The sequence below is a fragment of the Oncorhynchus clarkii genome, chromosome 9 (genome assembly GCF_045791955.1).
Source record: "Oncorhynchus clarkii lewisi isolate Uvic-CL-2024 chromosome 9, UVic_Ocla_1.0, whole genome shotgun sequence".
In the NCBI taxonomy this organism is placed as follows: Eukaryota; Metazoa; Chordata; class Actinopteri; order Salmoniformes; family Salmonidae; genus Oncorhynchus; species Oncorhynchus clarkii.
In genome coordinates, this window is record NC_092155.1 from 59124115 (window position 1) to 59151274 (window position 27160).

General features: G+C 40.9%; 1 protein-coding gene across 4 annotated transcripts in view; it reads right to left on the reverse strand.

Annotated features, from left to right (window-relative positions):
* Positions 1-219: 219 nt before the first annotated feature.
* Positions 220-27160, reverse strand: part of LOC139416635 (microphthalmia-associated transcription factor-like) — a 32966-nt gene continuing 6025 nt past the window's right edge. Inside the window, exons 1-10 of one of the 4 annotated variants that reach the window (XM_071165556.1) lie at positions 21190-21441; positions 18842-19100; positions 8224-8427; positions 7851-7946; positions 7362-7476; positions 7068-7160; positions 6537-6590; positions 6320-6395; positions 4507-4654; positions 1042-4292 (exon numbers count right to left, since the gene is read on the reverse strand). In XM_071165556.1, the coding sequence (XP_071021657.1) occupies positions 3870-4292; positions 4507-4654; positions 6320-6395; positions 6537-6590; positions 7068-7160; positions 7362-7476; positions 7851-7946; positions 8224-8427; positions 18842-19100; positions 21190-21272 (1551 nt within the window). In that variant the 5' untranslated portion in view covers positions 21273-21441 and the 3' untranslated portion in view covers positions 1042-3869. Of the gene's footprint in view, positions 4293-4506; positions 4655-6319; positions 6396-6536; positions 6594-7067; positions 7161-7361; positions 7477-7850; positions 7947-8223; positions 8428-18841; positions 19101-21189; positions 21442-27160 lie in introns of those variants that run through there. The other 3 variants (XM_071165555.1, XM_071165554.1, XM_071165553.1) reach the window with 3 other exon arrangements.

The window sequence follows — 27160 nt, forward strand, 5'->3', positions numbered from 1 at the left end:
TTTTGCTTCGTCATTATGGGGTATTGTGTGTAGATTGCTAAAACAAAGCAATTGAATAAGGCTGTAACGTAACAAATGTGGAAAAAGTCAAGGGGTCTGAATACTTTCCGAAATGCACTGTATATTAAAAATCTTGCGTATCTTAATTCCCATCATTAACAAAGAATATGCGTAATAATGTAGGCTGTTCATGCAAAGGATTATTACCTATAACCAGGATTGCCATTCCAAAAATTATATTTTTGGTAAGCAATTATTATTTTACCACACATTTATTGTGATTCATCCTATATTGTCCCTAACATCATTACCCCCTAGCAACAGATGTGGAATACATACACACACACATTCATACACACACACTCAACCCCTTTTCCCCATAAACTACCATAAGCTCAGACGCTCAACAGGTGTTCCATCCCTGAGCCCAACTCAAGAAAGGACTTGTTTTACGAATGCATATACAGTTGCAACTGTTTGAGAAGGCATGCAAAATTTTGCAAAAAATGTGAAAAATTAGGAGATTTCATTAACTATTGTTAAGTCCTAGGTGATGGAGATCAGATACACATGGAGATCAGATACACCCCCTTCCTCTGAAACACACACACACGCTGGTCCCCCATTGTGACCAATTTCCAAGCAACTCTGTGCAGTCAGACCTTTTGATTATTTTGTGCTACCAGGGCCACAATAATATGCCCCCTCCCCATTGGTTAGTGCAGCTCTTCATGCCAGCGCTGCCACTACCTGGGTGGGGGCACCCCACCGGAATCCCCATCGGCTAGGTAAAAGGTCGTCAAGGTTCAAATTAGCAGCTTTGAGAATTTCCTTGCATATTATCCTCTCCCATCAGGGGGCTTTGGCTTTGCAGGACCAACCCTGCCAGGCAGGCTCAGAATCTTGAGAGGGCGGTGCTGCTTTAGTAGGTGTCTGTGTGATGAACTTGGTTCTTCTTGAAGGCTGGTGATAATATCCATGCCATGATGAGCAGGTGAAGAAGAAATGCTGTGTTTCATATTCAATATATTTCAGTCAACGCACATTTACTTGGGGCTTTATTTAATATGTTAAACTGAAGTGTTACAGATTCCGTGATACAAAGGTAAAGGTCATTTTTGATTGAGCCGACATATGCAGCATTTACCGTGAATGCAGTCTCTGCTAATGCGGGAACATAGCCTTTAAATTTCAAGCACGCTGTACAGCTGAACTTCCCCATTGCGGATTGAATAGAGCCCTGGAAGTCTACCAATAAAATATTATCATTAATTATATTGGAGTGTCTGAACATGATCTATTCTCATATTATTTACCCATCATTAGTGTTCAGAGACAATTAGTGAAATACTTTGATAAAAATAAATCATAGAACGAAACATACTCCTGCAATAACACAAGTAAAAATATTTAATTGACTTTAATGTTTGTCAAAAGCTATTTTCCACACTCAGTTCCAATGAATGGCCTTGACATCACTGATCCATCCCTAACCAGTGTATGACCATCACTACCTCCATCTCCCCTGGCAACAGAGTCATTATCACATTACAGTGGCAATCTCGGCAGAGGTGTCTATCTGAACCATGTAAATACAATTAATAGACCTGTCAGCCTGGGGTGTTCAATGTGTGAACAAACATGGCTCTTTGAAATGTTATTGGTATACCCAAACTGTGCCATGGTAACAAGCGGATCGATTAATATGTTTATTTACAAATAATGGGCATCAATCAACTGTCACCATTGCTTTAAATGAAAATGTTAGTTCTATGCATTTTAGTTCTATGGTTGAAAACACCAATCTTGGTGCATAGTGGTTTCATCAACACAAGAGGGTGACATTGTCTAGGGAAATGATATGCTGATCTGGGTTCAGTCAAAGGACAGTGAGTGAATGACAGGCCTGTGTCTAGATATTACCAGACAGACCTGGGTGCAGTGAGGGCCATTCTGCAGTGGATTTGTACTGCAGAGAATTTGCCTATAAGTACATGGACTACTTTGTGCTTAGCTTTACGTGCAGCCTGATAGCCATTATTCTTAAATTATTGCTCTAGAAATAAAGAAGAAACATCCTTACACAAAAGTACAACATCAAAAAATAACAACGTTAATTCCTTCTTTGCATATTTTAGACTTCACTTTGATTTTGGCAACACATTTTGGCAGTCAACACTATGTTACATTACATTCAGAAAAATAATTGGTCTCAAAAAAGAAGCTGAGAATTCAGTAAAGCAATGTTTTGATTATTGCCCTCCGAGTGGAATTCTGACCTCAAAACAGAACTATAGCATCAAAAACATCCCAAACAAAATGGATGGCCTAGAGAGACATTTGGAGGCCCATAACATGGTTTTCTACTCTCTGACAAAAGGCCCTACTGCTTCCCGTAGGGACCTTGCAGCTCAACACTTCATACATGAAGCACCAAACACCAGAAACAACAACAACAAACCAGTGTCTAGTAGTCCTCCTAGATCTGTGGAAAACAAAAAACTAACAGTAAGGCACTTCAATGTAAATCATTCTGCTAGGTGCTTCTTACTAATCATTACAACATATTATATGACCAGCCTAATGTGTCTAATGTCTTCTGGGTAAAACAGGCACAACTGTAATCATTGCATAGTTCCACAGACTTGAGGATGCACTGTAACCATGTTCTCAATACAGTGGTGTAATGTACAGTAGATAGTTATTATCAAAGGCATATTTGAGTACTTTCCTACAGTTGTTAAAAAGTAGAAATATACATTAACAGTACAGCTTATAGTTTTAACTACAATCAATCATTTGAAAAACCTAAATATAATCGTTAGTAAATATATATTTAAATCAATTTATGGACGTCATTCCAGTGTTTAAACAGTTTTCTACATGTACATCTCCTTATATTCCTAGCAATATAAACATTCACATCATTGACAAAAAAAATATCCTGAATATCTCTTAAACACGAAATGGATGGACAGGCAAATCCTAATAAGTGTACAAAAAAATTCAATAAAAATAGAAAATGGACAAGTTAAAAACAAAATGCATTTTTCTTCCTTAGAGATCCACTTCTTAGTGAGTATTTGCTGCAATACATTTCAATCTTATTATCATAAATATCATCATAAACCAAATGTGCCTGTATGGAAATCAATGTTGCATTTCTACCAATATTGATAGACTGACATTATGTTCTGTGCTATATGTGAAATGTTTACAAATCTCCTGACTAAGACGTTATCTCATTCAAGTTCAAAAGCACAAAAGTAATGCACAAACAAAAGTAATCAAAATAATGTATTATCGTTTCTGTCATATTGCGCTGAATAGACATGCTATAAAGGAAGTAGTGTGACTGTGTAACACACCAACAATATATTAAACCACAATTTTTAGTTTTCACTTCGAGGGAATTGCATTTTTTTTAATTTAAAGCAATAAGCTTATCAATCAGGGTTTTATAACTATTATAAGCCTGCCCTATACCATGATGACCTTACACAGGTACAGTATGCGTGAGATGTCGCTCCCTGACTCATTGTCATAAAAGTATTGATAAAATCAGAGCATGATCTATTAAAACGAACTATTAAAAAGTAATTTATAATCAATACACAAGAGAAACTGAACTAAATTCAGTTTGACGGCTTTCAGAACCCAATGATACCATATAATAAACAAAAAAAACAAAACAATGAAAAATGTAAAATGTGTAAACACCTGAAAACAAACTAACTAACTAACCAGCAGTTGGCTGAAGTTAGCTACTGACGGGAGACGTCTGAGGAGGCCTCAACACAACACAACATAGAACAGGTTGAAGGGGTGGAGATAAAGATGCAGGTGAGTGGAGTGGGCAGCAGTGAGTGCTAACAGCTCTGGTCGTTCTCTTCCATGCTTTTGCTGCCTGAGCAGCTGCTATCCTTAGAAGCTCCGGGCGAGACAGAGGAAAGCAGGGGGTCTCCCCCTCCCACAGGGGACAAGTTGTCATCCATCAGGATGTCCATCAAGGCCCCCTTAGGATGACTGCCGTAAGGCCCCTGGTCACCTGAGACTCCCATGTGGCCCTTGGTGTAGGGAGATGCTCCATCGTTGAGCTCCAAGATGGTGTACTGAACCTGGTCTGGAGTGCAGGCTGGGTGGTGTTGGTGCCGGGGGTGGACATGGTACAGATCCTGGTGGCAGTCTCCCAGGGCTGGCTCCTGCTTGATGCCTCGGACTGAGAGCTCAGCTGAGCAGAGGGCAGATGTGTCTGTGGTCAGACCATGGGCACGAGCTTGCATCTCCAACTCCTGAACCCCATCAAGGGAGGGAGAAAGAGAAAGGAAAGAGAGTGTTATCAACATTGTCTGTCTGCATGCTGCATATCTGATACCATCCAGAATATAGAAGAGCCTCATCTCAATTCAATCCTACTTTGATTGGCTAATACAGTATGTGACATTTTGAAGGCATGGCTAGTTTCTCCTTATCTCTCCCAGTGCCCCACGGCCTACCATGCTGTACCTGTATCCGCAGCATCAGGTGTCTATTGGCATGCTCCAGCTTCTTCTGCCTGTTCTCCAGCTCTTTGGCCCTCTGCTGCTCCCTCTGTAGCTTCCTGATGTAATCCACTGACGCCTTGAGAATGGTGCCTTTGTTCCATCGCATATCCCTGAGGACCAGAGAGGGGCGCGGCAGGCCAGCAAGGTTTTATCAGCCTGAACTGTTAGCATTCTGGAGTACACTGACAACGTTCTAACTCATACAATTCTCAAGGGTATGGATGCACTGAAAATAAACTGAGGCATTGATCTATAATTATCGTAAACTCTAGCCTAGGGTCAATGTCTGACCCATGATATATACAGTGGGGTCCGGAATTATTGGAACCTTTTGATAAAGATGAGCAAAAAAGACTGTATAAAATAAATAATACAAATACTGAGCTATGTTGTATGCTTAAAAAATGAAAAATGATATTATTTTATACTAATATAATTTCTCAGTGAAAGAGATATTATTTAACAAGTAATAAAAAAAAAAGCTAAAAGATAGGGGTCAGCATTATTGGACCCCCTGTTTTCAATACTCCAGTACCCTCCCTTTGGAAGGATAACAATACTGAGCCTTTTTATAAAATGTTTTATGAGATTGGAGAACACTTTGGGAGAGATCTTTCCAGATCCTCGAAGGTCAAACCCGTGACCAAATACCTCTATTTTCATGTCATCTGACCATAGCACCGCCTGGAGTTTGCTAAACATCATTGGCACTTGGTTTGGAACCAGTGCTATGGTCATATGACACGAAAATAGAGGTCTTTGGCCAGACACACCAGCGGTGGGTTTGGCCTTAGAAAGAACAATGCATATGTAGTAAAATACCTCATCACTACTGTAAAATATGGTGGTGGATCGTTGATGTTATGGGGCTATTTTGCTTCCACTGGTCCTGGGGTCCGTGTTAAGGTCAACGGCATTATGAACTTTGCCAAGTACCAGGACATGTTAGCCAAAAACCTGGTTGCCTCTGCCAGAGGCTGAAACTTGGCCGCAAGTGAATATTCCAGCAAGTAAACATCAAAAACCACAAAGAAAAAAACAAAATCAACAATTTGCAATGGCCATCTCAGAACCATATTGAAAACCTGTGGTTTGAATTGAAGAGGGCAATCAATTAGCGCAGACAAAATATATCAAGGATCTGGAAAGATTCTGTATGGAGGAATGGTCTAAGATCCCTCCTAGTGTGTTCCCCAATCTCATAAAACATTTTAGAAAAAGGCTCATTGTCAATATCCTTACAAGGGGAGGGGTCGGCAGGTAGCCTAGTGGTTAGAGCTTTGGGCCAGTAACCGAAAGGTTGCTGGATTGAATCCCCGAGCTGACAAGTTAAAAATCTGTTGTTCTGCCCCTGAGCAAGGCAGTTAACCCACTGTTCTCCGGGCACCGAAGACGTGGATGTCGATTATGGCAGCTCTGATTCAGAGTGGTTGGGTTAAATGCGGAAGACACATTTCAGTTGAATGTATTCAGGTGTATACCTGAATCCCGTTCCCTTACTGGAGCAATGAAAACAGGGGATCCAATCATTTTGAACCATATCTTTTTGAGATTTGTTTTAATTACTTGTTACACAAAATCTTGATCTCTGAGCAATAGTATTATTATTAAATAATATAATTGTTCTAATTTTTGGAGTATACAATATAGCTCAGTATTTGTATTACTGATTTTCTGTTATTTTTTTGCTCATCTTTATTAAGGGATCCAATAATTCCAGACTGCGCTGTATCTGGTAGAAAGACTTCAAATCCAAGTAAACATACGCAACTTACGGATCATTTGATTTTGGAATCATGGTCCCCAATTCTTTGATCCGGTCGTTGATGTTAAACCTCCGTCTTCTCTCAACTACAGGAAATAGGACGAGAAGAGAACAATAAGAAACAATCAATCATGCAAAATGTAATAATGAAGGTAATATCACCGCATATCTAAACAACCCACATGATATTACTAGATAGCTGATAATTACCGTATAGCAAAACTCACTCAAATTATGGTTATCCTTCTTCTGTCGTTCCTTTGCCATTGCCCTGACCTCTGCTTCTGAAACAAAGCAGTTAGCATTAGGAATGGACAATGACTACAGATGTGGGATCTTAATTTGATAACCCTGTTGCAGGAGAACAATGCAGGAAATGTAAAACTTGTAGTGTATTTGAGGTTTAAAATGTGTAATTTCCACTTTGAAATTTCAGATTTTATTTTACCTTATGAAAAATGTATCAACCCCTACAAAAACGTCCATTAATTATAATCCATATAATAATTCACATTTCTTGTTGCTGCAGGATTATTTTCAAACGGATCAGTTTAAGATCCTTCATCTGTAGGACAATGGCAAAACATTGATGTTGACACACAACAAAACAGTTATGCCAGAAATGTTTAGTTAGTTTCGGGAAGAAAATAAATGAAACTGTGCTGAGCACATTATAGGCTAAGCAATATGCACCCGTGTAACCTAACTCAAACTCACAGTTAGCTAAAGTAAATATGAATATGACTATGCAGACATACCTACAGGAAACCCTTCAGGCCTGTGATAGTTCTCAAACTTGCTACACGATCCAGACTTGTCCAGCATGTGCATGATGGCCGGAGATTGGGAAACTATTTGGCACATAAAATGTTCAATGCATTTCACTTTATTTTGAATGACAAAATAACAAAGTTTACAATAATCAAAAACAATATCAATGCAAAGCACATGCATAACATTTCCCTGACCCTTTCAAACATATTGCTCAGTCACAAAGGTCTGGAGAGTATGTTTGAATCTGGATGTTTTCCATGTAATGGGGTCATGCTCACCTGAGTATTCCCTTTTGATGTTGGGCAGGTTGGCAGGGCAGGAGTTGATGGCCAGGCCTGGATGGGGCATGCTCTGGTTACCATAAATGTCCAAGAGGTTAGTGTTGACAGCGATCTGATGAGAAAAGATAACCACAGACAATAGTAATGTTAGCAGGGTCAAATATACCTGGCACATGTGGTGCTTGACACATGAGTAGTTAACCCTTTAAAAATGTGTTTACACAATGATCTGGAAGCAAACATTTGCTGTATTCGTAGACACATCTACTATGAATTGTCATATAGGCCTCCACCGGATAGGTGCAGTGAGATGTGTTGCTCTACAGGGTCAGCCATAGTAGTACTGCGCCCCTGGAGAAAATTAGGGTTAAGTGCCTTGCTCAAGGGCACATAGACAGATTTCCCCTTGTCAGCTCAGGTATTCAAACCAGCAGCCTTTCGGTTACTGGCCTCATGCAAGCAGACAGTAAATTAAGGCAATCATACCGTATTGGCCATCTGAAGCCCTGGGTCCATTAATCCAAGGATATCGTCGTTATAACTCGATTCCAGACTAATTATGTCATCAATGACATCATCCATCTATAATAAAAAAACTAAAATTGAATTTGAGACAACAACATATTTTCTAACAGACAGTGATTCAGTTGAGGGTTAATCAACAGAAGATCACATTTCCTTATCAATGAATATGTATTATCCAACTCCATGGTGTTACTACCATTCGTTACTCAAATACACATGGCTTTGAAGTAGAAGTAATCGAAAATTGGCAGATATTATGGTGTGAAAAGCACACTGAATTTACACACACTGCATTGTAGCTCGGCATCTATGGCCATGTTACGTTTTGTGTTACCTCTTTCTCACAGTTGATGTTGAGGGTGAGTAAGGCCATGGGGCTGTTGGGGGCACTGTTTCCCGGCCCCAGAGCCAAGCCCTTGTGGTCAGAGGACTGGTTGGGGCAGGGCAGGGAGCCAAGCTTGCCCAGGTAGCGCTTCACCTGCTGCTGCTGGGCCTGCTGGATGTGGTACTTGGTGGGGTTCTCCAGGTGAGTCTGCACCTGGAGGAGGTAGGGAGAGATGGAGTGAAAGAGGGAGAGACATAAGTGAGAGTCAGAATCCTCAAACGCTGTTATGATGGGTTGATGATCATTGGTCATGTTGTAATTGTGCTGTGCACTCAAGAAACAGCTCTCATATCTCACTGAATATTATCTCACTAAATAAGCAAGAAACAGCTTTGAAAATGTTTCCATACATTTATAATAATAAAGAGAACTGGATTACTAATTAATATGAAAATAAAATACCTGTCAGCTCAACTAGTGATAGAGTCCTTGACTTGACCAGAGAAAGTCAAGTATGAATTGAAATGTTAGAAAGTATCAATATTACTAGCAAATCCCAAAGCAGTAAGCCGTAAGCTTATCTTTTCATTTATATTTTTTCTGTGCTATCTCTTGATAGCTAAATAATCCCTAGATATAAATACATGTATTCACAATTCATGTCACACGTTCCATCTGAATAAATGTTATGTTTATCTTACCATACCCCAAAAGAAAAAGGGGGGAAAATAAAATATATTTCAATCAGCATAATACTGGACCTACTTGATAATGGCAAGCATCTCCAACATCTCCAGCACAATTTATATTCCAACTACAAATAAGAGATGCTTAAAACCTAATTATATTCCCTTTCCAAGTCTATGCAAGACCAGAGAGGCTGTCTTCCTCTTTCATCCGCTGCTTTCAACACTGATAATACAGAGAGGAACACCTCTAGTTCAGCTTATAAAAGGCAGAAAAAAGGCATTAGCTACACATGTTAATAAGTCTAAGTGAGACACAATGAACCTTTTTAAAGATTGTGATGCTTTATGTAAAATATGAATTTATGCCTTTATGATGCTAGTTTGACGTCAGAGTGGGAGTCTAACAAAGAGGCTCTTTCTACAACCAAGACCAGGTCACCCTGTCTACTGACACTTGCCCCAGGCCAGATAACTTCTCATCTCCTCTTTAACCACATGCATGGCTGTTGCACACTGGCTGGTTACTCTGCTATTTTTGGATGATAGGCTCACTGAGCTAAAACTATTATTGTAAACTACATGCTTCATAATATAGTCAAATATATACTGTATTGTTTTGTTTGTCTAAACATCTTCATTGAAACAAAAAATCCATAAAATGATTACGTTGCTAAAGGGAGGCTACTTTATTCATTCTTTACTCAAACCTGACAGAAAGCAGATTGTAATAAGATGTTTCTAAACATGAGATTTCAGCTACCTGTAACATTATCTCTAATATGAAGTTATTCCTGAATCCTAACAGGACAGTACATCACTGCATTCAAGGGTTCCAACAACAGCAAAGATAACCAACTGATAAATTACCAATTATAAACCAGTAATGGGAGAGAATTCCGTTTAGAATCGGTTGTACTGAAGCATGTGTGTTTATCCAACACGTGTGTAAATTGACTGTAGCCAAGCCTGGACAAACTCAGAATGACAGTTGATTTCACTGGTGAGGTGGTTAATGAGCTCAGATAACCAAGTGTGGATGACAGAGTCTGGTTATTTGGAAAGGCTTGAGGCAGATGGAGCTCCTCACAACCCCATTCACCTCCTGAACTCTTGGCTCAACAACGCTGCAACAGAACCAGACGGTCCCTCCCCCAGGCCCTTATTGGCTGAGGTTATTTAACCTTGCAAATAGTATCTACAGTAACAACTGACACCACACTAGCATCAATAGAGAATATCATACACTGTTCTACTATAACATGGTAATAAGCATTTACTGGTAGGCCTATTTGTTTTATGCAACAAAAATTAAAAAGGTAATTCAATAGATGTGTATTGCTCAATGTAAATTGGCATTCCCTATTTCTAGTCATTCCATAAGGAATGTATCCTAACTGGCAGGTCTATTAATAGCTCTCTGAGGTATTTTGGGAATCCCCCTGGGGAGAGATGAAAGTTATTTCAGGCATGTTGGCCGTGTGATAACTGAAGGGGTCAAAGTTGGGAATGCATCCTGACCAATTAGGCAATAAATGTCCTTTAAATGCACTGTTCGTCAACAATGAGAGGTGGAGGAATTGTGTAGAATTAGAGGCATCCTAAACAAAGTGAACCGTTCAAATAATATTTTTTAAATGTCAGAGAGGTGTGAGCAATCCCTGATTTGTATCTATATAGTGTTCATGTGCTGTAAATGGGACACCAAATAATCATCCAACAATCCTAGACACGCAATTAGCCTCTGAGCTGTAATTGAGGAGTAAGTACTAGTTGCACTGTTTGTGTACATGGGTGTTTGATTATTCATTTAAAAATATATAAATAATTAGCATGTATGTTTTCTTAGAAAGCGCCACATGCTGAACAATCTGATAACAAGTCTCTTAACGTCTTAATATGCAATTAACGCTACTATTACTACTAATATGACGGCCACATGCACGACCTCCGACAGTAATAATACATTTCATAATTGTACAGTGCTGTGGAAAGGCAAATGTTGCTGCAAATCTGACATATGGAAAACACAAGTTTAGAATCCATTGACACAATATGTGTTCTGTATATTTCAGAGTTGTACATCTTTCTACTTTCTCACACCAGTCCGACATCCATTTCTATCAGAGAATACCAAGGCATACTTCCAGCCAATCTGCCTCAGTATTTTCTTGACCTGGTCAAATTCCTTCTGCTAATATTGAACATGGAAGGTGTGTAAATACTGCTAGTGTTATGATGAATTGCTTTCAATCGATAGCGACATCTATGTACCAGGGTGTTATTGAGACAACAGAACAAGATCAGCAATTATTTGTTATTTTTTACATTGATTGATTGACATTTAAATTGAAATAATAACATGGATTATAACACTGGATTACCTCAATATAGTGAGCCAAGAAGCACACAAAAAAATCTATACTACTTGTACATGATATAAAATAAGCATTAGAATTGGCCAGAATACAGAATGCAGGCTTTGTCGAATTGATTTCACTCAATACAGATTGAACTTTATGCCTCTAGTAACTGAACTAGAAGTTCTTCCAAACCACACTACATGTTCTTTGCCTTACGGTTCTCATTTGGTGTTTATAACTTCCATGAGAGAAACGCTAGTAACTAGTGTGAAGTCAGAAGATACATGGCTTGAATTTAGTCTTAGCTCAAACTTGATTAATGGGATATTCCTAGGATAAAAGAAACAATAAATAATGAGAGAAACGCTAGTAACTAGTGTGAAGTCAGAAGATACATGGCTTGAATTTAGTCTTAGCTCAAACTTGATTAATGGGATATTCCTAGGATAAAAGAAACAATAAATAATCTGACTTCCAAAATAAGACAGGCCAACACAGTCCCGAGGTAACAAGCAACTCCTCCTCAATAAAGTCAATTTTTTTTTTTTTAGCTAGGTTTTTTTAGCCCATTGATATTGTTGTAATGTTTTAGTCACTCCAATATCACATGAATACACAATACCCAATGCTGAGTAAAAAGTTTGGGAACCCCTGATCTAATCCATGAGAGTAAACCTAATGCAATTTTTCCTGATCTATTAATTTCATTATATTATGAAATCTTACAATGTCTAATGTCTCAAAGGTTCAATAATTGTATTTGATGAATTGATGAAATTAGTTTCTTTGTGGCTAAACCAAAGTGACCATCTGTAAACTAGTAAATACGAAAATTACAGTATGTGACACCCATGGATAAATACAGATGTAGGATCTTAAATTGATCACTCCTTTGTTTCTGATAATTTTCCTGAACAGCAGGAAATGCAAACTTGTGTTTGAGGTTTAAAAATGCTTATAAAGTTTGTAATTTCCACTTTAAAATGTCAGACTTGATTTGCCCTAACGAAAAATGTATCAATCCCTACAAAAAATGTCCATTAATTATAACCCACATTATAATTCAAATTTCTTGTTGCTGCAGGATTATTTTCCTGCTGTAGCAAGCTGGCTCAAATTAAGATCCTACATCTGTACATAATGTTTAATTAATGCATACTTTTGATGCAGCATGATCCAAAAGAACACATCCTGTCATTTTCAGAGCTGAATACTATGCACAGTGGAATGAGGAGTAAGGGAAACGCCACTAAGGTACACAATAGTACATTTTGGTAGATAGAAGGAAGAAAGGAGGACCTTTCATATAATTGATAAAAATGCCTTTATTAGTATGGCATGTTCGATAGAAACAAAGTTTTTTTTAAACCGACGCGTTTCGGCTGCATGGCCTTCGTCAGGGAGTACAAAAACAACAAACAAAAAAAGGAATACAAGGTCCTCTTTTAAATAGCTCATCAATTAGCCCTAATTGGAAGAGGGAGTGGTTACACAATTGATTGGACACACCTAGTAAGCAACACATTGAAATACTGTAGCTATGTTATCATAAAAATACAACTCCAAACTAGAAGTATCAGAACACTAAAAGGTAGTTCTAACCTTAAATATGACTGGGAGAAGGGTCAAGAATAAGAAAGCTAAATATTCCATAGTACACTAGAACACAGCAAAACATGAACAACAACAGTCTAACCATAGCTGAGGGCAATAGAGCAAAATGTCCACTAGATGACAGCAAATGGACCCATCACGACCCTACAGGAAGGGTGAGAAATCCATATCTTTATTTAAACCAGGGTATTTAGTGGCCTGTAGTTTGTAAATCCAAAAACTTTCCCTTTGGTTTAACTGTTTAAGACGGTCCCCTTTTCTAATAGGGGCCGGAATATGATCAATACCCATAGCTTGTAGGGAGGCAGGGTTGCCATGGTGTAGGGACTTGTAGTGCCTTGCCATGGGGTAGTCTTCATTACCTACCCGTATGGCGTACTTGTGTTCCGCTATTATATGAAGAGTGCCTTGGTCCTCCTTTCTTTTTGATGACTATGCACAGTGCTTTATTCTTCTCATAATACTTCCGTCGAAGTCGGTTCCTCTCCTTGTTCAGGCGGCGTTCGGCGGTCGACGTCGCCGGTCTTCTAGCCATTGCCGATCCACCTTTCATTTTCCATTTGTTTTGTCTTGTCTTCTGGCACACCTGGTTCACATCTCCTACTAATTAACATGTGTATTTAACCCTCTGTTCCCTCCATGTCTGTGTGGGGTATTTTTTATTGTCAGGGTTGGCACGCTTCTGTCTGGTTTGCGCCGGGTTTTGTTTTATCTGTGCTTTGTGGCAGCCGGTGCTTTATACTTGGGTTCTGTACTTTTGCTGCCTCACTTGTTCTGTGGGCATTTGTTTTGTGACGCGGTTGCGTTCTGTATTATGATTGCCTTAGTAAAGTACTTTGTCCATTCATCTCTCCTCTCCTGCGCCTGACTTCCATGCACCAGCTACACCCACCGCTGACAAATACGCTAAATTCCTTTTCACTAAATCTAGAAATCATGTTGAACTCTTTTAGGAAATGATCCTAAATAAATTTCAAAGCTAGTGTTTTTTTCCCCTTATGCCATGGAATGAAAGCAGTGGGGCTAATTACGAGCATTCTTCGCTGAATTAGAGTTAGGGTGTGTGGTAAGACTGCTTGCCTTTGGCCTGATCCCCAAACTGATCCCGTACATATTCCTATTCCTCCAAAGGTCAGTGGTCACTTGGTTAATTAAGGGCCGAATCTGTCTTTAGACAAACTCATCTGAGCTTAATGTTTTCACCTTTAAGGTCCAGCAGCCCTGCCTGGTACCCCTAAGCTAATTTTGTGTAGCTTTGCGTGTGGACTGTGCTAATCTAGTCACAGACAGGCGAGCAGGTAAACCCTGCTCTACAGTGCTTAGTGCTAGACAGGAACAGGCCTTTCATTTGGGGGAATTTCAGTCAATGAAGAATGTCCGTAAGCTCCAAACCTGAATCACAGAAATGTCTTCCAGCTTGTCGTATTGTACTCTTTTATGGGGTTATCCTAAACCTTTCAAAGAGCTAATGATTTTACAGAGTATAGGATAAGTAATGTTTATGCTGTATGTGGAGGGCAATGGTTTCAATGGTTGGACCCATGCCACACATGTTCAGTATGATGACAAGAGGGGGGCACTATTTATACTACTATCCTACTACTTTATACTATATGGAATGGAATTGTACATAATGTAATTAAGACTTTAACTTTAAAAAAAATTACAGCCTTATTCTAAAATTGATTAAATAAAACATGTTCCTCATGAATCTACACACAATAACCAATATTCTTTTTTTTTGCACAGGTGCATCCTGTTTCCATTAATCATCCTTGAGATGGTTCTACAACTTGATTGAAGTTCACCTGTAGTACATTTAATTGATTGGACATGATTTGGAAAGGCACACACCTGTCTATATGAGGTCCCACAGTTGACAGAGCATGTCAGAGCAAAAACCAAGACATGAGGTCGAAGGAATTGTCCGTAGAGCTCCGAGACTGGACTGTGTCAAGGCACAGGTCTGGGGTAGGGTATCAAAAATGTTCTGCAGCATTGAAGGTCCCCAAGAACACAGTGGCCTCCATCATTCTTAAATGGAAGAAGTTTGGAATCACCAAGAGTCTTTCTAGAGCTGGCCGCCTCGCCAAACTGAGCAATCGGGGGAGAAGGGCCTTGGTCAGCAAGGTGACCAAGAACCCGAAGGTCACTCTGACAGAGCTCCAGAGTTCCTCTGTGGATATGGTTGTCCTTCTGGAAGGTTATCCCATCTCTGCAACACTCCACCAATGAGGCCTTTTTGGTAGAGTGGCCAGACGGAAGCCACTCCTCAGAAAAAGGCACATGACAGCCTGCTTGGAGTTTGCCAAAAGGCACCTAAAGACTCTCAGACCATGAGAAACAAGATTCTCTGGTCTGATGAAACCAAGATTAAACTATTTGGTTTGAATGCCAAGCGTCACGTCTGGAGGAAACCTGTCACCATACCTACGGAAAAGCATGGTGGTGACAGCATCATGCTGTGGAGATGTTTTTCAGCGGCAGGGACTGGGAGACTAGTCAGGATCGAGGGAAAGATGATGGAGCAGAGTACAGAGAGATCCTTGATGAAAACCTGCTCCAGAGCGCTCAGGACCTCAGACTGGGGCGAAGGTTCGCCTTCCAACAGGACAACGACCCTAAGCACACAGCCGAGACAACGCAGGAGTGGCTTCGGGACAAGTCTCTTAATGTCCTTGAGTGGGCCGGACTTGAATCCGATTGAACATCTCTGGAGAGACCTGAAAATAGCTGTGCAGCAATGGATCTGCAGAGACAAATGGGAGAAACTCCCCAAATACAGGTGTGCCAAGCTTATAGCTTCATACCCAAAAAGACTAGAGGTTGTCATCGCTGCCAACGGTGCTTCAATAAAGTACTGAGTAAAGGGTCTCTATACTTATGTAAATGTAATATTTCAGTGTATTATTTGTATTAAATTTGTAACAATTTCTAAAAAAGTGTTTTTGCTTTATCATTATGGGGTATTGGTGTAGATTGATGAGGGATTACATTTTTTTTCCTGTAATGTACTGTATCAAAGTGTGGGAAAAGTAAAGGCGTCTGTGTCATATTTCCACAAAAGCTATCAATCAATACAATATTAAACCTATTTGCTATAATGAAATATTACATTGATATAGAACACTTGCACACATACAACCTACTTTGCCATCTGGACTACCCAGATGGCAAATTCCTACCAGCGTAAACTTCAATCACAACAATCACACGAATTGCAGTAAAACATGGACTAGGGCTTTTCTACTGCTAAATTACTACAATACTTTTAGTAAATCTGCAGTGAATCTATATGTTCAGAGGGTTCAGAAATAAACAAGTCCTAAAGCAGTCATAATCAGAATTATAAATGACTCAGTCTCGCCTGATCTCCTTAAAATTAGGTTGTGCCCCAGAAAATTGTGAAAATGTAAAAAATAATGCATACATTGTAAAAACATACCCTCACTGTTTCCTGAATGGGTGGCAGTATGCTCTTAAGAAATGCTTGTCAGGCAGTTCATGCTATGAAACTACCACGTCCTGTATCATTGTGTCATAAAACGGTATCATTGTGTTATTATCTTTATTGTTATGATTCATATTCTCATAATTTTCTTAAGAAATGAAAACATTCCATTTTTTCCAATGATAACAATCAATTAGAATGTTGCAGTGACAATGTTGGAGACAACAGGAAAATTGTCATATTCAAAGGAAAACGCAAAGGAGAAATATCTATCCAGTCATGCTTTAGATACAGTGAGGGGAAAAAAGTATTTGATCCCCTGCTGATTTTGTACGTTTGCCCACTGACAAAGAAATGATCAGTCTATAATTTTAATGGTAGGTTTATTTGAACAGTGAGAGACAGAATATCAACAAAAAAATCCAGGAAAACGCATGTCAAAAATGTTATCAATTGATTTGCATTTTAATGAAGTATTTGACCCCCTCTCAATCAGAAAGATTTCTGGCTCCCAGGTGTCTTTTATACAGGTAACGTGCTGATATTAGGAGCACACTCTTAAAGGGAGTGCTCCTAGTCTCAGCTTGTTACCTGTATAAAAGACACCTGTCCACAGAAGCAATCAATCAATCAGATTCCAAACTCTCCACCATGGCCAAGACCAAAGAGCTCTCCAAGGATGTCAGGGACAAGATTGTAGACCTACACAAGGCTGGCATGGGCTACAAGACCATCGCCAAGCAGCTTGGCGAGAAGGTGACAACAGTTGGTGCCATTGTTCGCAAATAGAAGAAACACAAAAGAGCCGATCTCCTTCTGCCTGGGGCTCCATGCAAGATCTCACCTCGTGGAGTTGCAATGATCATGAGAACGGTGAGGAATCAGCCCATAACTACACGGGAGGATCTTGTCAATGATCTCAAGGCAGCTGGGACCATAGTCACCAAGAAAACAATTGGTAACACACTACGCCGTGAAGCACTGAAATCCTGCAGCGCCCGCAAGGTCCCCCTGCTCAAGAAAGCACATATTCATGCCCGTCTGAAGTTTGCCAATGAACATCTGAATGATTCATAGGACAACTGGGTGAAAGTGTTGTGGTCAGATGAGACCAAAATGGAGCTCTTTGGCATCAACTCAACTCGCCGTGTTTGGAGGAGGAGGAATGCTGCCTATGACCCCAAGAACACCATCCCCACTGTCAAACATGGAGGTGGAAACATTATGCTTTGGGGGTGTTTTTCTGCTAAGGGGACAGGACAACTTCACAGCATCAAAGGGACGATGGATGGGGCCATGTACCGTCAAATCTTTGGCGAGAACCTCCTTTCCTCAGCCAGGGCATTGAAAATGGGTCGTGGATGGTTATTCCAGCATGACAATGACCCAAAACACACGGCCAAGGCAACAAAGGAGTGGCTCAAGAAGAAGCACATTAAGGTCCTGGAGTGGCCTAGCCAGTCTCCTGACCTTAATCCCATAGAAAATCTGTGGAGGGAGCTGAAGGTTCGAGTTGCCAAACATCAGCCTCAAAACCTTAATGACTTGGAGAAAATCTGAAAAGAGGAGTGGGACAAAATCCCTCCTGAGATGTGTGCAAATCTGGTGGCCAACTACAAGAAAAAGAAAGGGTTTTGCCACCAAGTACTAAGTCATGTTTTGCAGAGGGGTCAAATACTTATTTCCCTCATTAAAATGCAAATCAATTTCTAACATTTTTGACATGCGTTTCTCTGGATTTTGTTGTTGTTATTCTGTCTCTCACTGTTCAAATAAACCTACCATTAAAATGATAGACTGATATTTTTTTTGTCAGTGGGCAAACGTACAAAATCAGCAGGGGATCAAATACTTTTTTCCCTCACTGTATGAAGTTTTGGATACACTTCAACATTTAATCTTGACCTTTTTTTATATTATTTTTTATATTTAGTTATACTTTTTCTAAAGAAGGACAAACAAATGTAAAGGAATTTTTTTAAACTTACCAAATGGTCTTTGTTTTTCTGGATGTACTATAGTATAGTAGTGTGTTGTGGTAGTTATCAATCTGTCTCCCCTAGCTTTCAGAAAATTTGCAACAGTCTCTAGTCGCCCAGAGCAGATTAACAATGAATCAAAGCTATGAAAAGATATGAATGTAGCTCAGCAAATAGGATTAAAGATGGCTAAATCCAAATGGATGGAAGCACAGCATGCATTAAAGAGGAATTCTCTCAGGAAATTCTCTCATATGCGTTTTAAAACACTTCTCACCTCCACGTGTTTTACACCGTATCATAGTAAACCGTGCTTGCTCTACTGTCCAGAAGTTGCCAATATAGAGTCATCCAACCCACAGTAACTTCTTAAAACAACATCTGAGTGTGAATGCCTGCATCTAGAGGTGATGACCTCTGGAATTGTGTGAGAAGTGGCATGTTTGGAAGACCACAGTGAAGCAGCCAGCCAGAGAGGGGGTGTGTCACCTGTGTCATCAGGTGTGAGAACTGTGGACAATACTTATTGCTTACCTTCAGCACCTCCATTGGCAGCTGGGATGCGGGGGGGAGGCTGGGGGGCGCGCTGACGTTGATGGCCGGGGTCTGGGTGTGGCCGTCGGTGGTCTGGTGGTGCAGCGAGGTGGAGGAGGCCTGACGTCTCTGCTGCTCCCGCCGCTCCTGCTCCTGGAGCTGCTCTCGCATCAACTGCTGCCGCAGCAGGATTCGTGATGTCATGGCGGAAGAGCCCAACGGGGGCTTGGAAGACGAGCATTGCTGGTCTAACGGATTACTGCAGAACGGAGAGACAAACACCAGGCAGGGCATCAGGAGAGAGGAGGAGGGGAGGGGGCGGGGTTAGGGAGGTGAGAGTGAGTGTTAAGGAGTGAACGAGAGGTCAGGGAAAAGAGAGAGGCATTAGAGCATTAGGATCTACAGTACTGGAATCAGGAAGACGCCACATCACAGTGAGAAAACCTAAAGATTTCTTCTAAATGTCTCCTGCTGGTCTGCAAGCCAGAAAGTTGTGTCTGCTGCAGAATACTGAACACCAACACTGAGGAGGAATCTTAACCCTAACACATCTCCTTCTAGTCTTGTCTGTATAGTGTTTAAATGTAGCCAACATCCCATACTTGGATCAAAACAATGACTCAGAAAGGGGAACTTTTCTTCACTCAGTTTCAGTTCTCCCTATGGTCTCAAATGTAGACACTTGCTGTTTTCCCAGACAGAATCCTGCTGTAGGCCTAAAATATACAGGGTGTGCTGGAGCAGATGAAGCTGTCTGGATGAAGCCTTCCCTGAGTGAGTGATTTGATTAAAAAAACTCAGCAAAACGTCTTACCAATCAAGCTGTGCAGTAATCGGACTAATTAGCCAGTCTGGTCAAACGCAACCTTGGTCTACAGCCATCCCTCCGCACTGAACTTTCCCTTTATTTTATAGAAGCTCATGTCAACCCTCTCATAAAATAAGAAAGTGATCTTACGCATCACATTTCTGACAACTGAGATGCATTAAAGACTATGTAACGTTTTTTATTGTAATCATACGAACACAACATTTTAGGCCCAAAAATGTTCATAAACTTGAAGAAGCCTGACACCAAATGCCATTTTCCACACTTTAACCACAATGAGAGGGGTTAATATACATCTCTGAGGTCAAGAACATGGAGGAAATTCAGTCGGTGCCTTTTCCCCATTTTTGCAAACTGATTATGGCTTGTCTGGAGCAAGTGAATCATGTCTTTTGACACACATTGGTTGGGAGACCTGACTTACACAAGACCAAAATGCTTCCTGTGGTGGATCCAAAATCATTTTCATCTTCACTTTACATTTTGGAATCTCCAGATAATATCGATCTGTTGTGCTTCTGTGGCCCTTCATTAAGTTCATCTGTAGGGCTTCCCTCAACATACATTCAAGAGACACAAATGTTGATTCTCAACTCAAGTTTCATAACCAGTATACCCTTGTGTATATGGTATACCTCTATCATCTTACATAGGAGAATAAGCAGAACTGTATTGAGGCAGACTCAAGATTACAACCATTGACCACTGTGTGTGTAGGTTCTGCCCTCACTAACACATTGACCGGCTTGCCAGATGGCTTTTTGCCCAGTTGTTCCTAAGCAGAATACTGAAACCCATAAAAAGACCTTTTGTCTGGTTCAACTTTCCACTATTGTGTGTGCACACACCTCCTCTCTGTGCATATGTATCAGGAAACACAATGGCTGCACAGTCTCTCGCATGGCCACACCCCCTGGCCGAGAGTTTTTTAATGTAGAGAGAGAGCTCCTGGACTGAAGGTGGTTCAATGGCTGCAGCCCACCCTCACACACCTTAATGACCTGCTGGATAAAGAATGGCTTGGCCTAGTGGGAGAGCCATCAATCTTGCTTCACAATGAACAATAGTCAACTTTTAGTCAACTTTTAATTGTCCTTCAATCTTGGCTGAATCTCTTTCACATTTCAACATCTACATATCTGTATAATTACATATGAGTTCCAAACAAAACAATAATGCACCAAAGCTTTAAATGCATTCTGGCTATAGTACTTAGCCCAAACTGCACATACATTTCTTGAATTCCAATGCAAAAGCTTCTTACCTATCTGTCCAAAATCAAAACACTGCATTGGCAAGTAAAACTCTGAGCAGTAAACAAACCGCAACCTAAAGTTACTGCCTAGAGAGAGTGCTATTAATAGCCATATAGATGTATTGTATTTATAGTCCAAATGCACGTTTCACTCTGCACACATATAAACCTTCTATCTTACTCTTTCTAACACACGCACATTCAAATCTCAAATATAAACACACATGCATGCACACATAGCAGCATGGAGGTGCAGCTACTCACAGGTGGTTAGTGTAAAAGGAGCAGGGTCTGTGCACTTGGGCTCCTAAGGCCTCCATGTTTGTTCGTTTTTCCTGAAGGTGCATCAGACAGCTGTCCTTGGAGAGCAGTGAAAGTCATGTTGCCAATGCAGCCCTGTAAGTGTGTCACAAGGGGGAGGCTCCAGGGCCAGGCCTGGGAACTCCAATCCCTACATAGAGCTACCCAGGGAGGAACAGCCCCGTCCGGTCAACACCAATCCACACACAGTGAGAGTGAGAGTGAGAGTGAGAGTGAGTGAGTGAGAGAGAGAGAGAGAGAGAGAGAGAGAGAGAGAGAGAGAGAGAGAGAGAGCACAGGAGCAGTGCTGTGTTGTCTGTTCAAGACATGATCTATCAAACAGGAGGTGCTGTACACTAACTGAGCTACTTAGATTCCTTACTGCATCAACATCAAGATCCTCAGACCGGAAAGATTGACCCTGGTCAAACAATGAGTAGCCATGTGTGCAGAAGGACAGAAGTAAATACAAGGAGTTATCCTGGCCCTGCCCTTTTCCCCCACCATAAGGTACACTTCTTCCTCTGGGCTCACCTTCACAATCACCTTCTGAGACACACAGAGCTCAGTCCAGTGACTGCAGTTTGCAGGTGTCTTGGTTCCTGGTTGGATCAGGTGTTCCTGACAGCACTACACAGTCTCCCTGCTGGAGGTGGAGTTTGAGCAGCACAACTGCACACTGTTCTGCTCAGAACCTTGACCTACCCAACCAACCCCCACTGCTCAGAACCTTGACCTACCCAACCAACCCCCACTGCTCAGAACCTTGACCTACCCAATCAACCCCCTCTGCTCAGAACACTGCTGCCTGGTGCCGAGAGCATATACAGTTGAAGTCGGAAATTTACATACACTTAGGTTGGAGTCATTAAAACTTGCTTTTTAACCACTCCACAAATTTCTTGTTAACAAACTATAAGTTTTGGCAAGTCGGTTAGGACATCTACTTTGCGCATGACACAAGTCATTTTTCCAACAATTGTTTACAGACAGATTATTTCACTTATAAGTCACTGTATCACAATTCCAGTGGAAGTTTACATACACTAAATTGACTGTGCCTCTAAAATGCTTGGAAAATTCCAGAAAATTATGTCATGGCTTTAGAAGCTTCTGATAGCCCAATTGATATAATTTGAGTCAATTGGAGGCGTACCTGTGGATGTATTTCAAGGCCTACCTTCAAACTCAGCGCCTCTTTGCTTGACATCATGGGAAAATCAAAAGAAATCAGCCAAGACAGAAAAAAAATTGTAGACCTCCACAAGTCTGGTTCATCCTTGGGAGCAATTTCCAAACGCCTGAAGGTACCACATTCATCTGTACAAACAATAGTACACAAGTTTAAACACCATGGGACCACACAGCCGTCATACCGCTCAGGAAGGAGACACGTTCGGTCTCCTAGAGATGAACGTACTTTGGTGCGAAAAGTGCAAATTAATCCCAGAACAACAGCAAAGGACCTTGTGAACATGCTGGAGGAAACAGGTACAAAAGTATCTATATCCACAGTAAAATGATTCCTATTTCGACATAACCTGAAAGTCCACTAAGCAAGGAAGAAGACACTGCTCCAAAACCGTAATAAAAGAGCCAGACTACGGTTTGCAACTGTACATGGGGACAAAGATCGTACTTTTTGGAGAAATGACCTCTGGTTTGATGAAACAAAAATAGAACTGTTTGGCCATAATGACCATTGTTATGTTTGCAGGAAAAAGGGGGAGACTTGCAAGCCGAAGAACTCCATCCCAAACGTGAAGCACGGGGGTGGCAGCATCATGTTGTGGGAGTGCTTTGCTGTAGGAGGGACTGGTGAACTTCACAAAATAGATGGCATCATGAGGACGGAAAATTATGTGGATATATTGAAGCAACATCTCAAGACATACTGTATGTCTTGAGATGTTGCTTCAATATATCCACATAATTTTCCGTCCTCATGATGCCATCTATTTTGTGAAGTTCACCTATATGGCTTGCAAGTCTCCCCCTTTTTCCTGCAAACATAACAATGGTCATTATGGCCAAGCAGTTCAAATGTATAAACTGGTTAAAAGGTCATGTAAACTAAAACATTGACTACAGTAAGGAAAGAGACACATTAACACAGATAAACCGGACCATGACATAACGGTGAAGAACACTCACAGTGAGGAAAGGCTCTGTATACAGTGCTTTGGTTAAGTAAGACAAGTTAAGAGCGCTATGGTCACAAATAAATAAAATTGATGCATACACCGAGTGCTCCAAACATTAAGAACACCTTCCTAATATTGAGTTGGACCCCTCCTTTTTTCCCTCAGAACAGCCTCAATTCGTTGGTGCATGGACTCTACAAGTTATCGAAAGCATCCACAGGGATGCTGGCTCATGTTGACACCAATGCTTCCCACAGTTATGTCAAGTTGGCTAGATGTCCTTTGGGTGGTGGACCATTCTTGATACACACAGGAAACTGTTGAGTGTGACACAAACCAGCGCACCTGGCACCTACTAACATACCCTGTTTAAAGGCACTTAAATATTTTGTCTTGCCCATTCACCCACTGAATGACACACTTACACAATCCATGTCTCAATTGTCCCAAGGCTTCTTTAACCAGTCTCCTCCCCTTCATCTACACTGATTGAAGTGGATTTAACAAGTGACGTCAATAAGGGATCATAGCTTTCACCTGGATTCAACTGGTCAGTCTATGTCATGAAAGAGCAGGTGTTCTTAATGTTTTGTATACTCAGTGTGTGTTATGCAAGGAAAACAAAACTGCAAGTTGCCAACTACCACAACAGATAATGCGGTTCTTTGTTGTCGTAGTTACGGGCAGAGAAGGTCCGGTTGGGATAATTTGAACTTGCCGGGTCCTATTTCTGTAATTAGGTTTTATGACTTTCATGAGTCTCTGCACTTGTTTACAGTAGTATGGCCTACTCTAGTCCAGCTCGCCTTCCCCTCTCTGCATGCTATGACTAGGACAGCACTCTGAAGCACATCAAAAAACAACCACACAGATGATCAATGTATTGCAGTAATATTACTGCTGCTGCATACAGAATGGTGGGTGGCTATAATGTGTGATAAGTCGCGCCCTACTACAGGCATGCTCTTCAAATTATCCTTGACAGCATCAATGTGTTCTCTATTTGAAAATACACTATATATACAAAAGTATGTTGACACCCGTTCAAATTAGTGGATTCTACTATTTCAGCCACAGCCATTGCTGACTGGTGTATCAAATTGAGCACACAACACTCACTACCGAGATCCAAACTGCATCTGGAAGCAATCGTCAGTACAATAACTGTTTGTCGGGAACTTCATAAAATGGGTTTCCATGGCCGAGCAGCCGCACACAAGCCTAAGATCACCATGCAAAATGCCAAGCATCGGCTGGAGTGGTGTAAAGCTTGGATGCCATTGGATTCTGAAGCAGTGGAAACGCGTTCTCTGGAGTGATGAATCACACTTTACCAACTGGCAGTCGAACGGACGAATCTGGGTTTGACGGATGCCAGGAGAACACCACCTGCCCCAGTGCATAGGGACAACTGTGGAGTTAGATGGAAGAGGAATAATGGTCTGGATCTGTTTTTCATGGTTCGGGCTAGACCCCTTATTTCCAGTGAAGGGAAATCTTAACGCTACAGCATACAATGACATTCTAGACGATTCTGTGCTTCCAATTTTTGTGGCAACAGTTTTACTGAATGGAAGCAAGTCCCCACAGCAATGTTCCAACATCTAGAAGAAAGCCTTCCTAGATGAGTGGAGGCTGTTATAGCAGCAAAGGGAGTTTCATACTAATACCCATGATTTTGGAATGAGATGTTCGACAAGCAGGTGTCCACATACTCTTGGTAATGTAGTGGCTACCATAATGTTGTTTCTTCCTAGGTTCTGGCCTTTCTAGGGAGTTTTTCCTAGCCACCGTGCTTCTACATCTGCATTGTTTGTTGTTTGGGGTTTAGGCTGGGTTTCGATACAGCACTTTGTGACATCGGCTAAAGTAAAAACGACTTTATAAATACATTTGATTGATTGATAAAGAAAATCCTTTGTCAGTCTCACATCTGTTTACTCAGACTGTCAGATCTAACTGGAATTATGGAGAAATTAAATTAACACCATCATGGCCACTGTCCAGTGAATGTGTTTAGAGCCAAAGTGGGAGTAAGGATGCGGTCAGAGTGATTACGTAACCATTGGGTTGTGTAGTGTCTCACTCAACTCTAGCACCTGTATGTGTCACTCAGACCACATCGGATCCCCATCCTGGATCGGGAGAGGAACACCCTGGTCCGGACCTCCCACTTTGGTATATGATATGGACTCCCAGAAACAGAACAGGACAGAGCGCTCCCTGAGACTTTGAGTGTCCCTTACAGAGGCCACATTGACACCAGCACTGGAGAGTGGATGCTCATGTAAAAACACATATCATAATGCAATGCAGTATGTACTTTCTGTGAATACATTTTTACCATATATCTACTTCAATGCCTAGGCCAAGATGTGGCTTGGGAAGAGCATTGAACACAATAAAGACAACCTCTGCTCTTTGATATTATTTAACTTCTAGGTCAAACGGGGCTTGTAGGGAGTCGATAAAACCAGTTCGTGGGCATGGAGTGCATGGTCACTGGAGGACAACTGGGACATCTCTGCTCCTTAAAAGCGTCATATAGTCACATACTCTACGTAGTGTTTGACTGCATGAATAGTGTATCCTTAACCACTCAATGAGTCATCATATTACATAAATGGGAAGATACATAGTGGAAAAAGAAAACATTGACTTACAGACATTTTCTTTGTTATTTTTTTTATTTAACCTTTATTTATCTAGGCAAGTCAATTAAGAACAAATTCTTATTTACAATGACGGCCTACACCGGCCAAACTCGGACGACGCTGGGCCAATTGTGAGTCGCCCTATGGGACTCTCTAACACGGCCGGTTGTGATACAGCCTGGATTCGAACCAGGGTGTCTGTAGTGACACCTCTAGCACTGAGATGCAGCGCCCCTCGGGAGCCCATGCCACATGCTTTGACAAGGTTCATGCTACATTGACACTTTACCTCTCATTCACCTCTTTGACAGATGAAAGATACAGTATGACAGGTATGTGACCATTGGGCAGTGACGTTACATCTTTTTTTAATCATAATGTCATGACATGGAATATCTCTCTAAACTGTATCTACATTTTTGCTTTTAACTATGTCATCACTATTTTATTGTAAATTTCACCATTTAGTGCTGTAGCCCTACAAATGGTGCATTACATATTTTGACCAATCCAGACTCTGGGCCTACCAGAAGCAAAATATATGAGCTGAGACGTGAACAAATCCTGTCAAGAGACGTGCAGAATATTGACAGTCTAATTAGAATGTGAAGCTGACTCCATAAGTTAACTTGCAAAAAAATCCCAGCAACAAACAACGCAAGGCTTGCTTTGCATTGGAGGTGACATATCCATTGCTAAATTTACAGAGCTAATTTACACCGCATAGAAGACAAGTTTCACCGTCTGTCTCACGTCTATATTAAGAACACACAGCTCAGGCTCTGACTCTGCAGGGGTTCGTTCGGCTGTCTGTGCCAAAAGCTTTCTGAGACAGCCAGAAGCGAAGTAACCTCCGTCAGTAAAAACAAGATAATTCATGATGTTATCAACATCATGATTTCAAGTGAAGAAAAACTGCATTTTAGACCTAACAGGCCAGTCAATCTATGTCTTATCTTTGGCCTTGCGTTACTGTAGTAGTCCGGGTGTGTAGCATTTGTTTGTTTTTTTGCATTGTTTGTAACTTATTTTGTACATAATGTTGCTGATACCGTCTCTTATGACCGAAAAGAGCTTCTGGACATCAGAACAGCAATTACTCCGCTTGAGCTGGAAGAAGAATTTTTCTTTAATGAG